This window comes from Girardinichthys multiradiatus, chromosome 3 (assembly GCF_021462225.1).
Source record: "Girardinichthys multiradiatus isolate DD_20200921_A chromosome 3, DD_fGirMul_XY1, whole genome shotgun sequence".
Taxonomy (NCBI): Eukaryota; Metazoa; Chordata; class Actinopteri; order Cyprinodontiformes; family Goodeidae; genus Girardinichthys; species Girardinichthys multiradiatus.
This window is the reverse complement of record NC_061796.1, coordinates 38,450,776-38,467,223: the sequence shown is the minus strand read 5'-3', so window position 1 is coordinate 38,467,223 and position 16,448 is coordinate 38,450,776. Positions and strand designations below refer to the sequence as shown.

The 16,448-nt window shown below is 37.7% G+C and overlaps 1 protein-coding gene across 1 annotated transcript; it reads right to left on the bottom strand.

Moving 5' to 3' along the window:
* Window positions 1-470: 470 nt before the first annotated feature.
* On the bottom strand, window positions 471-10,548 carry rps19 (ribosomal protein S19). The gene is made up of 6 exons (XM_047362173.1): window positions 10,470-10,548; window positions 8,809-8,879; window positions 8,440-8,540; window positions 8,108-8,291; window positions 2,464-2,518; window positions 471-524 (listed from the first exon to the last, which is right to left on the bottom strand). The coding sequence occupies exons 2-6, from the start codon at window positions 8,877-8,879 to the stop codon at window positions 495-497; spliced, it is 441 nt and encodes a 146-aa protein (XP_047218129.1). The 5' UTR covers window positions 10,470-10,548; the 3' UTR covers window positions 471-494.
* Between the last annotated feature and the right edge of the window lie 5,900 nt (window positions 10,549-16,448).

The window sequence follows — 16,448 nt, the reverse complement described above, 5'->3', positions numbered from 1 at the left end:
TAGTATTTTTTCCTCCAATAAAACAAACCGAGTATAATTTGAGCCCCTAGGTGGCATTGTGGTCCCCTGTATATTTGACTTACAGATTAACTGTGCTGCTCCTGAAAATCTAATCAACTACCATCGTTTTAAAACATTTGTCAATCATGGGAAGACAACCAAATCTCAACACATGAACACAGCAGCAACAATAGAGCACTGATGTGACAGAGGATGCTTTGACAAACATCTAGACATTTTCCTCAGTGATGGAATAGCCTGTTGTAGTCGTCTACAATATGTAATGAAAACACAACCCACGATTAGTTTTTTGCATGAAGGTTCATTTTGAATCAAGGAAACGACTCACCGTGTTACTAATTTTACTCTTAAAAAAAAAGAAGCAAGGACTCAAATGTTACTTAAAATATTCAACATGATTTCAAATGCCCATCTTATTTGTCGTCAGAAAAATACAAACACACCAATTATGACTTTGTCCAAAAAGTGATTTATTAAACAGACTTCTTGTTTGCAGCTGCAACCTGTGGAGAAGAAAACAATACATTAGTATATTTAAAAAACGTCAGGCTCTTATAGGAAGTTCTGTGCTTCCACAGATTTCTGAGTTTGGGGAAGTGGGGCATATGGTTGGGTACAAATGGCAAACTATTGGATCTCCTTCAAACGTCCCATCTGCTTAATCTCCCATTTGTTCATCTTTTACTTCTAATTCTCACACATTTCACGTTTCTGCAATAGTGTTTCAAACAGCGCCTGTCACACATGGGAGCGATTTTTCTGTTACAGTTGTGGCCAATAAAACCATTAATACTATAAAACAGGACAGAAGAGTCACTCTGAAGGAATAGGCCTTTAGAAACTACGTAACGAATCATTAAAGTTGAGTCGCACCAACATCTTGCCAAGTTTTGCTGCAGGGAGAGAGGCGGGCCCAGCTCAGGTCTGCTCATCTGCATCCTGCTCATTAGTATGGGTAAACAAAGAAGAAAACTGGCGCCATACGGCAAACTCGCCATGCATGAAATTCCCTCCTCATGTTTACTCCTTTATACCCTTGGCTTGCCACAACATTGCTGCCTCTCTTGATTTTTGACAAGGCCCAACTGTGAGTTTTTATTTAAACGAAGGGCAATGCTTCTAATAGCGTGCTGCAGAAGAAAACTTGCCCCAGGACAAGCGCCTCGAGAAAAGCTTTGCATGTCAAAGTGACACGAGGGTGGCATTTTTCCTGCAACAGACAAGGTGCTGCATCAAAGCAAGAATAACAACCCTGTGATGATTTCAAGAGTTTAATACATTACTCCCAGTTTGTCACAAAACTCAACCAATGAAAAAAAAAACTTCAGGTTTGAATAGCATTAAAAGCTTGAGAGTATGATGCTGAAGCCTTTATTTTGAGCAATGAGTCAGACCTACTAAACTAATTCTGGCGGTTCATAAGCTAGGTCTTGTTAAGAGAAATTCTAAGCAAAACTAATCTAATTAGAAGAACTGCTAGTGGATCTGTCAATCCTTCAGCAGTCTGTATACCATTCTATACATTTATCTAGCCAGGTTTTAATGTCTGCTTGCGCACAAATCATGAAACCACACAACACTGACGTTGGCCTCTAATCGTGGAAGGAGTTCAAAATATATCAGGCTAAAAAGCTGGGAATTTGACCGTTTTTCATTTTTAAGTAGTGTGCATCTATGCAATAACCTTTAAAGCAACCAGTTTTCTAAATTCATTTTAAGTGAATAAGATGACATATGTTGCCATTTGACATTTAAAAATTAAACACCTGACCACAACTGAATTATTCTACACTAAAATGATTTTTTTGCTTATCAAGTCAGTTTGTAATTTGAATTTGTGTTTTTTTACTTAAAGTGTTCAGTGTGTAACAATCCAGTTTAGGTCCAATCCGTCTCGTTGCAGTCTCCATGCTTGATAAAATCTAAGCAATTACAAGGTTAATAAAAATTAAACGAAGTCGCTTTTGTTTAATAAAACAAAGAATTCACAAATCAAACAGTTTTAAAGAATCTGTTATCAGTGAAAAATAATTCAGTTTGTTTTACTTGACTGCAGCATTTTGATTCAGAGTTGATTAAAGTATTTTAAAGTCACTATTTTAATTTATATGATGATGTAGAAGCATCAAGGTGAAATCCACAGTTGTACACACATTAAGTCCAGTTGAACAAGGACCAGTAAAGTGAACAGATTTTACTGCAGATAGCAGAAAAACGTTTTTAATTAATGTCTACTATTTGGGTAAATTATTGTTAAGATTTGTCGACAACTAAGAATCATTAGTCACAGGCCTAAAGCAAACGTCCTTTTAGAAATTATTATTAGACGGAACACTTTCTGCTCTCAGTGTTTTCAGTTTAAAAATTGTCTTCTTTTTGTAAGTTTGTAATGAATCAGTTTTGCAGGTTCTGGGCCGATTTACGCACAACACAATGTCTCACCTGTCCAGCAATTCTGTCCAGGTCTCTTGTTCCCTGGGGAGTCAGCCTTCGGCCACTGAAAAGAAAGAATAAGAGATGATTCTATGAATTTCTTTAAACTCTATGGACCAAGGGACAAATGTAAACTCAATTCCTCAGCAACACTAGATGAAAAACAGAAGATGAAAGTAAACTCTTGACTAAAAGGCCAGTTCACAATTATGTTTCAGATGCACTTTAAAACAAGCATAAATCAATTGTTTTGTTTTTACTCAGTAATTACATCCTAATTGCTGGCTTGCAGTTCAGAAAAACATTTGTAATCACTGTTCTGAAAGTGAAAGATTTACAAAGAAAATTGATTTATTCAGTATTAGAAGAAGGAGCTGAGAACCAGTGTCTCTTAACTTAGATAAAGCATTCAAAGTGCAACACAATGAAATGGAATAAAGTTGTTAGGACAGCAATGTTTGCAGACACTTTCTGGGTTTCTCCCAAGATGTCATCTCCATTTTGTTTTCAGTTGCCTCAAGAGTCATTAATAAAATGTTGTTTTTTACTGTTTCCATTCAAGCCGTTTTGCTTTCATTAGAAAACATCAAGAGCCAGACAGTGATTAACCAAAGGCTGTTTTAACAGTCTGCATTTAGCTTATGTGTACTCTGTGTTCCCATTTGCTTATTTAAAATATAACTCAGTTCCAAGTGAAATCAATATTGCTGAATAATATGGTATGAGTCAGAAATGGTAGCTAAAAAAGAATTCCTTATGAAAACATGTAAAAACAAGATGGTTATTCCCCGACAGCAGTAAAAGTGTCAGAACGTTAGCTCGTATATGCAGCTTACAGGCAGAATGTTCAGCTGCCAGGCAGACAGAGCTTACAAGGAGTTTTAAAAGATACAAACATTAAATCATATACTGTGTGTCCAAAAGTATTTACTTGCCTGCCTACACACATGAACTTGAGTGGCATCCCCATCTCAGTTGATGGAGGTTAATATGTTGGCCCACCTTTTGCAGCTATACCAGCTTCAACCCTTCTGGGAATAGTTTCCACAAGATTTAGGAGACTGTTAATGGGAATTTTTGACTGTTCTACCAGAAGCACATTTCTGGAGGTCCCATTCTAATGTTGGACAAACAGGCCAGGCTTATCGTCTCCACACCAATTCATCCAAAAGATGTTCCATCCATTTGAGGTCAAGATGGCAGGCCAGTCAAATTCTTCCACACCAAACTTGCTCATCCACGTCTCTTGTATGACCTTGGAGTGCAGTCATAATGGAACAGAAAGGGGCTGTCCCCAAACTGTTCCCACAAAGTTGGGTGCAAGAAATGCACAAAATGTCATGGTATGCTGAAGCATCAAGATCTCATTCACTGAAACCATAAGGCGGAGCCCCCAACTCCTGGAAAAACAGCCCAACGCTATAACCCTCTTTCCACCAAACTTTAGACAACAAGACAAAACGAATACCTTTCATCATCAGTTTAATTCCATTACTATTGTGGAACCTAGTTTTGAACTACCTGGTCAAAATACTGAGGCTTTCATTTCAATTCAGTTCAGTTTCATCTTCAAAAAGGTCAACAATCCAACAATCTTTTCAGGAATGGTTTAGTTCCCAAAATAAATTTGGACCTACTTTAGAAACATTCTGCTCAATGTATAAAATGTGGAGGCAATGAAATACCTCGGCAAATGGAGCAGGCCACCGAGCCATCGTTAGAGGACAAAGAAGCAGCATTATTGGTATAATCTTTTTATGCATCTATAGAGATAAATTAGCAAACCCTCAATCCTAACAAAACATACATTAACTAAAGATTTCCGGTGTACAAGTTTGAAACAATTCAAAACATTTCTCCATTAAAGTGGAGAATGTTTGCGCTGTTTAAAATGATGATTTAGAAAACTACAAATATGAATCCCACGTTGAAACTTAGTGCATAAAAGAAAAACTCAAAAACTACAGGTCCTTCTCAAAATATTAGCATATTGTGATAAAGTTCATTATTTTCCATAATGTCATGATGAAAATTTAACATTCATATATTTTAGATTCATTGCACACTAACTGAAATATTTCAGGTCTTTTATTGTCTTAATATGGATGATTTTGGCATACAGCTCATGAAAACCCAAAATTCCTATCTCACAAAATTAGCATATTATTAAAAGGGTCTCTAAACGAGCTATGAACCTAATCATCTGAATCAACGAGTTAACTCTAAACACCTGCAAAAGATTCCTGAGGCCTTTAAAACTCCCATCCTGGTTCATCACTCAAAACCCCAATCATGGGTAAGACTGCCAACCTGACTGCTGTCCAGAAGGCCACTATTGACACCCTCAAGCAAGAGGGTAAGACACAGAAAGAAATTTCTGAACAAATAGGCTGTTCCCAGAGTGCTGTATCAAGGCACCTCAGTGGGAAGTCTGTGGGAAGGAAAAAGTGTGGCAGAAAACGCTGCACAATGAGAAGAGGTGACCGGACCCTGAGGAAGATTGTGGAGAAGGGCCGATTCCAGACCTTGGGGGACCTGCGGAAGCAGTGGACTGAGTCTGGAGTAGAAACATCCAGAGCCACCGTGCACAGGCGTGTGCAGGAAATGGGCTACAGAGAAGCAGCACTGGACTGTTGCTCAGTGGTCCAAAGTACTTTTTTCGGATGAAAGCAAATTCTGCATGTCATTCAGAAATCAAGGTGCCAGAGTCTGGAGGAAGACTGGGGAGAAGGAAATGCCAAAATGCCAGAAGTCCAGTGTCAAGTACCCACAGTCAGTGATGGTCTGGGGTGCCGTGTCAGCTGCTGGTGTTGGTCCACTGTGTTTTATCAAGGGCAGGGTCAATGCAGCTAGCTATCAGGAGATTTTGGAGCACTTCATGCTTCCATCTGCTGAAAAGCTTTATGGAGATTTCATTTTTCAGCACGACCTGGCACCTGCTCACAGTGCCAAAACCACTGGTAAATGGTTTACTGACCATGGTATCACTGTGCTCAATTGGCCTGCCAACTCTCCTGACCTAAACCCCATAGAGAATCTGTGGGATATTGTGAAGAGAACGTTGAGAGACTCAAAACCCAACACTCTGGATGAGCTAAAGGCCGCTATCGAAGCATCCTGGGCCTCCATAAGACCTCAGCAGTGCCACAGGCTGATTGCCTCCATGCCACGCCGCATTGAAGCAGTCATTTCTGCAAAAGGATTCCCGACCAAGTATTGAGTGCATAACTGTACATGATTATTTGAAGGTTGAGGTTTTTTGTATTAAAAACACTTTTCTTTTATTGGTCGGATGAAATATGCTAATCTTGTGAGATAGGAATTTTGGGTTTTCATGAGCTGTATGCCACAATCATCCGTATTAAGACAATAAAAGACCTGAAATATTTCAGTTAGTGTGCCATGAATCTAAAATATATGAATGTTAAATTTCATTATGACATTATGGAAAATAATGAACTTTATCACAATATGCTAATATTTTGAGAAGGACCTGTATACCAGCAAGCTTAAATTAGAAACTGGTCACTCTAGACAGTGCTTTACTCCACTAATGCCAGTGCACAGACAATGCGCAGGTATACTAGTAGAGCTCATCAGTTCCACATCCAGTGCATTAAAACCCCCACCAGTTTGCCTACAGGCCCAACCAGTCCACAGAGGATGCCATCGCCACCGCTCTGCACACCACGCTGACCCACATAGAGCAGCGAGGGAGCTACGCGAGGCTGCTCTTCCTAGACCTCTGCATCATCAGGGATTCCTCACACCCCGGTCACTATCTTTTTCAACTGCTCCCCCCTGGGAGGCGTTTCAGGGCAATAAGGACAAAAACAAAGAGCTGTTGTTGCCCTGAACACCTCATGTACACTGTAATAACTGTTACTATCAATAATGACAAACAGTAAATACATTCTGTGCAATTTCTTCAACACTAAGTGCAATATGCTACCTCATGTGCAATACTGGAACAACCTGTAAATATTCTTGTATATATTTTTTTTCCACCTGCACAGTCCTAACTTTTTTATAACATTTTAATATTTATTTTCTTTAATTTGCACTACTTGCCTGCACTGTTTTTTGTTGTTTTGAAAATTTCGTTGCACCCATGTGGAGCAATGACAAATTAATTAATATTCTAAAATTGACATTCTAACACCAACTTTATTATAAAGTCTGTTGAACAGAGTACGACATTTTCTGCAATAATCTCCAACAGACATTTGGTCAACAAAACAAAAAAAAAAAGGGGGGGGGGGTCTATAAAAAACATAGGGATAAGCTTTTAGTAAAGGCCTACACCGTTGCCTTGTAGCAAGAAGGTCTTGGGTTCAAATGTCAGCCTGGGGTCTTTCTGCAGGAAGTCTGATGTATTCCCTGTGCATGTCAGGGTTCTCTCTTGGCACATTGGCTTCCTAGGATAGTCTCACTATATCGCCCTTAGGTATGATTGGGTGTGTGCATTATCGTTTGTCCTGTGAAGGACTGGCAACCTGTCCAGGGTTCACCCTGCCTCTTGCCAAATGGCTGCTGGAGATAGGCCAGATAAAGGGTTGATAATTATGTAATTCCTCTTATGTTAGATTCAGATCTACCTCCTCACCCCAAAAAACAGTTAGTTTTTTGTGCGTTATACTCGCTAGGAAAAAACTGTTTCAAAATTGAAAATCTGCTATATAGACCTAACTCAACAACAAAAAAAACATGATCAGCGTATTTCTACGTAAATTAACAATTATTGAGGGCTATCAATTTCTTTTGTGTTATCCTGAAGTATCATTAAAAGTTTTCAGAGTGATGAAAACCTCCAAATCCTGCCTCAGGTTGAAGGAGAATACTGAGAGAGTTGGTGCAAAGACTGGTTTCTGAACTACTGCCATTATTCCCAGTTTTACTCTACTGAATTATAATCATAAAATGTATTGAATTTACATAGTTTTGCAAAGCCAGCTAAAGCACCTGGTATTTTACCACTCAGCTTATTTTCGGATGTTTTTCATGAAACTGCTGTCATTTTTTGTCACCAGTTGAAGTTTCAAACCACACTAATTTCATTAAGTGACGTGAAGATGATGCCAACTGTGGATTTCTCAGACAATTACCACAAGTAGGTGTGAGCAGCATTTACACAGTGAAATTTTAAGTGAATCTAGAGTCCAACACACAAATTGAAAAATCACTTTTCAAGAGTTGGCCACTTTTCACTTTGCAGATGCGTCAGATCTCCAAAAACCTCGTGACACTTCAAAATGACTTGTTTGAATTAAAGTATGCAGTATAACACAAGCAAAACGACGGGAAGCTACATCTCACCACCAAAACCTGGCTGCCATAAGAAATAGCTGAAAATTGTACCTTTCACTGGGGAAAATGAAGATAGGTAAATCCATACTTTATACAATTGTGCTAATCAAAACATCACGGCAGAACACAACAAGTTTTGGATCAATAAAATACACTGCCATCTGCCATGTGTGTTGTGATAACATCTTAAGCAAAAAAATGACTCTTGGAACACAACCCATCATATTCAAGACAAGCCACATATCCTTATGCCAGTGTCCTCGAAATTTTACACAGTTGCAACTAAATCAAAAGAGAGCTTCTCTACAACTTTTTGTACGAGAAACGGATGTGTAACATCACTTACCCATTAGGAATCTTCTCAATCATCTTAAGAAGCTCAAGAGCCTGCAGCACCTTGCGAGCCACATTTTTTGATCCTACGCTGTAATGGGCAGGGCACACGCCATTCCTTTTACGGCCACCATAGATCTTAGTCATGGAGCCAACACCAGCACCACCTCGGAGATACAGGTGGCGGACTGTAGATGCTGGAGAGGAAGATGAAGAAAATGTATTGTATTTTAGCCCCTGCAGCGACAAATGATTTTTCACATAAAAGGCAATCATGCACATTAATATTCTACTCTCAGAGCTCAGAAAACCCAGTTAGAGTGAAAAAAAAATGTTCATACTTACCAGCTCTGATATAGAACCAGTTCTCATCACTGGGAGCAAGCTCCTTGTGCTTACCCAGCTTGACAAGGTCCACCCAGTCAGGCACCTTCAGCTTTCCTGACCTGGAGTTGAGGAAAAAAACATTAGCATTAAATCTACTAAATCCAATTTTTAATGAGGCAATAAACAAATTCAGCTGCTGGTAACAACCCAGGTAATCCACAAATACAAGGAAATCCATAACAATTAATGCATTAATGATGGAATGGAAAAAAGACTGGAATACAACTGTTTGTAATACTGTAACCATATTGTAAACTAATAAAAATTAGATTCAATATAACTTTTGTTAATCTAAAATAAGATCAAATTAAGGTACATAATACTGACTTCTTCAGGAAGGCTGCAAGGGCACGGACAAACTCCTGCTGGTTGACGTCTTTCACTGTAACACCAGGCATCTACAGGAGAAGAAACAGTGTATATTACATCAAAAACTACAATGTTATACAAAATAGTACATTAGTCTTAAGATTTAAATATTCTAATTTGTTGAGCCCTTTCTGACCCGGCATCTTCAAATGCAATGTAAAAGCAGTTACAAATACAGCCTGATTTATAATTTTATAAATGCTTTAAATATGTCTGGAATGACAAGAAAATACAGGGCTAAAAACAGTAATAAGTTCTTTACTAATGTTATCCTATTTGAAAATAATGTAAAAAAGGTTTTCCCAAATGTCACACTAAACTGCACACGGCATAAGCATGAGCAATATTCTGCAGAGCACACTATAAGAACATTTAAAAGTAGACTAGATGTGGAGTTATTAGGGGGCTGTGCGACATGAAATCTATACATATTATTGAATATTGCAATAACCTCGTTTTTCATGGTATTTCCATCTGTAAACAATGATGTACCCATATATCTTACTGAATTTTAGCATTTAGGTCAGTAAAATCTATCAAGTATGAACAGTATCAACAGTAGCAAAAATTCATCCAATCGGTCAACTGTAATTGACATGCCTGGCGTCTTAAATATGACAAAGAAACACTGAGTTGGAAGCAGTACTTTGCAATTTGGAATGTTGTGCACTTCTATATACTACAATTACAGACAATAAGGAGATAATGTACATTCAAAATGTAATGAGAACACATGTACATGATGTAGTTTTTGAATGGGTAAACTGACTTCTAGAGATACATTTGAAATGATATTAAAAAATTGCGAGCTTTACATTGAAGCTGGTTCAATAAGTTTGATCTTTCTTTCCCACAGACATGTAGGTCCATGTGTTGGACCGGTTCACAGCACCTAGCTGAATATTTACCATCTTTCCATGTACACATTCTGGCTGTGGAATATCAACATTTATAGCTTTATTATAATTTAATTTATATTTATTTTATCAGGGACGGGATGCAACCAATATTACAGAGTAACTGTTCAAAAGCGTTTTAGCCACCGGCTAATTTGTAGACCCAGTCCCTGGTTAGGCTTATTCATAATTAAAAACAAATGTGGGAAACGATTTAAATGCAAATTTAAAACCAACCTGCATCATCACCTATAAATTGTGGAAAGTCAGACATTTAGGTCTAGTGCACTTAAGGAGCTAACAGATGTAGCCGGCATGTTAGCTTTGATGTCGCATGTTGGCTACCTACCCTAAACCCCACGACATACAGGAATTTATTTAAACGCCATGCAATAAAGCCAATGAATTAGTTTATTTGCCTACACGAGCTATAACTCCCAGGTAGTGTCAGTACTTTCAGATTTTTACATTTTAAAAATAAAAGACAGCAAACCGCGCTAGCAGGCCAAATGAAGAAGCATGGGGGCAGCCATCACTGCCAGCTACACTGAGAACACTATTAAATACTTAAAAACTAAGTCATATTGACGTATTTGTCACAAAGCCCAAACAATTCAATCATCTATACATTACGCCTTGGTAAAATGCGTCTGAAAAGCAAACATTTAACTTCTGAAGTTATTTATTCTCACAAATGTGAATAAGAGAAAAATAGCGCTTTACCTCGCTTGTGGACAGCGGAGGGAAGAGGGAGGAACGGGGTTTCCAACCCGTGTTAAAACGGGCAAAGCTTGAGATTTTCTCGCGAGATCGAAGCGCTTCTTCCTGTTTTTTTAAATCACCAGTTGAACAAAGTTCCGAGTTTCGCTCATTGAGTTTGAAAAACTCACAAACCTAATGTCCTTTTAACAGCTGATATTGTCATAATAATATTAAAACAATTGCGGTTAAAAAGGGCATTACAATGTTTAATAATAGAAAAACAGTAAAACAAATACGATTAAAATAGCAGCTGCTAATGGAGATTAAAAGCAAGTAAAATTAAAATAAAATTTAGGAAACGATCAAAGGAAAAAAAAAAGATAAAATATCAAGTACATGAAGGCACATCGAAAGTCTTATAACGTTATTCATTAAAAAGGAAATTAAGACAAGAGTGAGTTTGCCTTTCTGATCTCATGGAAAATTCAGAAGAACTGCTGCCTTACCAAAAAAGCTTAATTACCTTAGTTCTCAGCAAAGATTATGGCAAAGCCCTAAGAGCTTTGATTAAGGACCTACGGTTTCAGCTAGGCCCTATGGGCATATGGAGTTAGAATTTTGTGATAAACTGCAATATAGGGTTATTCAAATCTTTAAATTACTTCTAAAATTAACTGGTAGCCAGTGGAGGGACGATAAAATGGGAATAATTTCTTCTTATTTTTGGGTTTAGTACAGAGAAAAGGTTACTTCTAAGATTTTGACTGTTTACTAGGTAAAATAAATATTTAAAAGTATAAGATTTAAACTGTTAGGAATAATTAATATGCTCATAGCTGTTTTTCCCTTTTAAACTATAGTGAAATAAATATAAGTTCTAATGTTTCCCTTTTGTTACAATAGGATAAGAATGCTCATAGACACCCAGTACAAGGATAAATGGCCCAAGGTTGGTCAGAAATGGCCTGAAGCTGGGGCACTGGGTTAGATAGTGGAACAGCTGGTATAACTGGGTTGATTAGAAAACTACAGCACACTTAGATTAAGTATGGACACCCGCTACTACACAATCTAAGAGATAAACACCACAATGGTGACACATAGTCTACTGATAATCATTGAGGGAGAGCACATCCATTGCATTGGAGTGCCAGATATAAAACTACATGTGACCTTCTATCGAGGCTCTTCGTCATCCTCTAACAGATGGCGACGGTCCGAGACGGGAGCCTCAGCGCTGTTCTCTGTAATCATTCCTCTGCCTCAATTTAAATTAAAAGAGCTAAAAGTTAGAAACTGGTTGAGAGTTGTTCCTTTAAGAGTCTTTAGATAGAAGTGGTGACTGTTTTTGGGGTCCAAGTACCGGTGGGGCTCCGAGACGTCTGACCGCCAACAGGGTGCAGTAGCTCGGACAAATTGGTGTTTCCGCCCGTGCCCCGGAAGCGGAAACCACTTTTGGATAGGATAGGGTTGCCACGGAAGGAAAACACATCACAGCAGTGGCCGCAACTGGTAAGCAGATTCCTATTAAAAATCTCCAGTGTTTTGTCTGTAAAAACACTCTGGCTGTGTTGTTAGTTCTGAGTGTGCTGTTTTTGTAATTCTTGGAGGCAGAGAAATGGTTCAGAATAATCGTTGCGAACACGTTGAACCGTAAGGCGTGTAGATAATCGGTGCAATTTTAACGGTGTCATCCCGGGAAGAACTGTACAATCTTCTAAAAGACAGCTAAAATCTAGGGGTGTAGATTTTGAGTTCCTTTATTGTATGCAAGGGAAGATCGGTTTCCCTCGCACACAATATAAAAGCCACCTCCCTGAATGAAGCACGCTAATACTCGGGTTAGAGGTCTGTCGGGTCCTGACTTTTCCCATAAGGAGGGTCAAAAGATACTACCGAGGGGAAGTGTATGGGTTTAAAAGGCCTCCCTGATCTTCTTAAAAGATCTCAAAGCTGCCCACTTCTTTAAAAGTAAACACGCAGGGATATAGATGTGCATACCCGGGTAAGGTTGGGTCCTGACTATTCCATAAGAACGGTCAAAAAATACTGCCGGGGGGAGTGATACAAGTTTAAAAGGCCTCTCTAACCTTGTTAAAGAAAAAGGTCTAAAAGCCGCCCACTCTTTTTTATTATTTTGAGTAAACAGCTGTACAAAGATAGTATAAAGATAAAAGTGTAACATCAATTGGCCAGTGTGGATGTGTGTAAATCATAACAGTGAGCAGACTGAAGTGACGGGGGACACATTAGACTGACGGACCTTGACTGCTACATGCGAAGCTAACAGACCCTAGCTCACTGAACAAACTCTACTGTGAATAAACTTTGGTGTCTGAGAGATAACGAAATAAGCTCTCATGTGGACCAGGAAACGGTGCTGTACCGCCTGGTTGGCCAGAGTGTGTGAACGTGTGTGTGTGAAGTGAGAGAATGACTGACACATCACTAGAAAATTAGCTCCCTGCTTGTTCTGTAGGAGCAATGCTTGTAGACAGGGAGGAGAAATATATTAGCAAGTTTCACCCACAAAGATGCTTTAACAAGTTAAAACAACAGTTTGATGGAAATAATTGTTGAGTCACCAGAAAAGGGTAAGAAATAATTTTTAATCATTAAGTGACACAAAGTGGTTCCACTCTAAAATGCTGAATTTACAGGGTAATCGAACTTTTCATGTGGCCAATGTTTGTCCATTTTGTCTGTCTGTTTTTGTGAAATAAATGTCTGTTTCATGTTATGTAAAAAATTAGGGGATATGTGGCAGGATACATTTAATTTAAATAGTTTTCTGGTATGAAACTAATTGGAATTTTGAGTTTTTAGGTCTGGAGAAGCAGTCCTGACCATGGACTGCCTGCTTGAAAGGTAAAAACATTTTTAACTATCTGACACTCAGTGTTATTTATTAAATAAGGTATCACAATAATAATTAGAGACTACAAGAGCAGGTCTGATCCAACAGTACCATAATAATATTATGTCAGTTCTTTATGATAACACAAAAGGAAGTGCCAGAAAGGGACAATCTCTCCCCTCAAAACATGATTTTAATAGATGGTTTGACTTTTTCCAGTCAGAATGATCAAATTAGACTCAAATTAAAAACAGGATGAAATGCACCTTAACAGAATTACTGGACTGGATGGACTAAATGGAGAAAACTTTAGCTAAATGAAACAAACTTTAGTTACTTGAAATAAATACAAAGTGTGATTAAAAAGGAAACTGTACAGTGTGTTTATAAAACTGGGCAAGACAAACTAAGATTATAAAACATAATGTGTCCTTCATTTTTGTGTTCATCAAATTCATTAAGCCTTCTAAATGAATACGTTTTACACAAGACTCAGTTACAGTTAAATGTAATTGAACAAGAGTTTTAAACAAATGGTATCTATGGTTCAGATTTAATACTTACATTCACAATTAAATGAACACAATACTCTGACCCTAACCCTACACTACACATAAAAGAGAACAATCGAGGTATGGAAAGAGATTAAAATAAGCACTAGAACTAATGAAATTAGCACAAATTAGAAGAATAGGAACTAATACAAACTAGTGACCCCACTCTTAAATATAATAAGGACTTACTGCATTAGAAAATATAGATAGATCTAAATAAAGCTAGATTAGAATAGAACATTCAGAGCCGTTATAATCTTGCTGATGAATACCACAAACATTGTTATGGAACCAGATGATTACGAGGGAGCAGCTTTATCAGGGCCAAACAGAGACATTTGCAGGGAAGATCCAATGGCGTTCAACCTGATTTTGACTTTGTTGACACATATTATGTATGGAAAGAAATAAAAGATATAATTGGCAGCACTGACACCTGATTATTTCAAGGGTAAGCCTTTGAGATGTACCATCTCATTTTTGACAGGGTCCTTGCCGAACAGAAGATGTTCTGTAAAACGAATCAAACAAATATGAGAAAATCACACAGGAATACCCACAACATTCTCAAGAATACACATGCACACAAACACACACTCTCACAACCACATAGTCACACACAACCAAAATCACAACCTCCAGCATAGCAACTGCATGACACACATCACAAGACACAAAATAAGACAACATGCAGATGCAGAGTTCATGCGCACATCTCTGCGAGAATTAAGTCCAGAATAAATGAACCTTTATTCTTACTGAAAGCAAGAGAAAGATGTTTTACAATAAAGTAAATATGAATAACAGTGATACAGTAAGTAAGTGAGGCAAAGTATTCCAAGCTGATGAAGCTTTAAAATGAAATGCAAAACGTCTCATTTTCCTAATTCTTGGCATAAAACACAAAAAGATAACTGATCAGTATTTCTCATGCCATATTGTGAATTAAATTGGATTAAATATTTCTAAATACGGAGTATTTCAAAGTTTGAGGGGATGAAGATTAGTTTCTGTGGCATGGCCATAAATAACATCAGCGTGTTCTAGATTGGCAGCACCAGTTGTGGAAAACTCTTTTACGAGCTTGAAGGGAAAAACATTCTCAGAACGATAATGTGACAATTTTAAGGCAACAGGCTTTTAAACAATTTTAAATTTTGGATTTTAACTCGACCAGTTAGACTCAGATTTGATCTGACTCCAAAGGATGATTTGTCGAAAACTTTACAACAATTAATTGCAGTGATTAAACTTGGAAAAACTTTCACTCATTTAAGACTTTCAGCAGGAGGAAAAAGGCTGTTAGCTTTATATAATTTGAACAGAATAAATCTACCATCGCCTTCTGACAAGATAAAAATTAATGTCATATATTAAAACTTGGTTTTCACCAAAAGTGGTAGTTGCATTAAATGATACAGTTAATTTAATTGATGGAATTAAAAGCAATAAAATGCCAGGTGAATTGTATATACCGATTTATGTCAAGTCAGGTTTATTTATATAGCGCTTTCCAGCAACAAGGCACTCAGGACGCTGTGCATAAGGAGGGGCATTGCAGTGATGCAAAATCAAATAACAGAGGTAAGAATAGAAGGATGGATAAGAAAATGAAAAGGAAAGTTGGACTGAAAACTTAACTTGATGCTACTAAAAGGGTGACTAGAGGCCAAGTATTCATAGTTTTGTGTCAGACCACCAGGTGCAACAAAGGGAGGCTATCCTTTCCTTTTTCTGAATGAAATGATTCTGTTTATAACTAATCTATTTGCTTTTTATCTTCTTTTACTCCTTAATAAGCTGTTACACACCAAGACTGCGATGTTGTTTATTTTTGTCTTCTTTGTATATAATAATAATGGAAATAACAATGTACAAATATGATTATGTGTTGTGAAAGGAAGATGGTGAAAGAAAGAATGCTGATTTCACTACCTAAGTTTGTGATTTCTTGTTTGCGTTAATTTGTTGCACTGGGATGACTGTATGATCAAACTGTTTATTTTCAGGTATTGCCGGTCACAATACTCATGATTTCTCTGGAAAGGTTGATGAAGAGTCGTCCCATTATAGTGCCTGATGATGTGAGAGATAACCCTAAACATTTATTTTTCTCCTAGGTGAAAAAAGCCTGAAAAGGTGGCTGGGACCAGCCTGACAAATGGGTCCATTGACACATTATTACTTAGAACATAAGATTTCTGGGGTTCAGGAACAATAGGAATCGAAAGATTGTGTCTGAGGGTTGAAAACGTGTGGTTGAGAAGAGTGTGACAGGAATGAATGAAGGTCAAGGTATGAATGATGAATGATGTGGACCACATGAGTGAAAGGTTCATGGATCAAATGGTATGTTTTAGTTTCTGTGAGCTCATTATTTGTTTTGGGTTTTGATTCATAGTTGTGTTCGGACAACTAATGAACATTTTGGAGCGCAACAAGTTTGTTTTTCATTTGTTTTTCTCTAATATCAGTATTCCCTATATGTGTTCAGATGCTCGCAAGTGGGAACAGTTTTCTGGGTTTTAGTTTCAGAGGGTGAAAACTTAAATTTCTTATGAATTTGTTTGAGGTGAAATTGGATCTAAA

Coding starts and splice junctions, on each gene's coding strand:
- rps19 (XM_047362173.1), bottom strand. CDS start 8,879: ATGCCTGGTGTTACAGTGAAAGACGTCAACCAGCAGGAGTTTGTCCGT. Junction 8,292..8,439: donor CTGGTTCTATATCAGAGCTG/GTAAGTATGAAC, acceptor CTTCCTCTCCAG/CATCTACAGTCCGCCACCTG. Junction 2,519..8,107: donor ATTGAGAAGATTCCTAATGG/GTAAGTGATGTT, acceptor CTTTCTTTTCAG/TGGCCGAAGGCTGACTCCCC.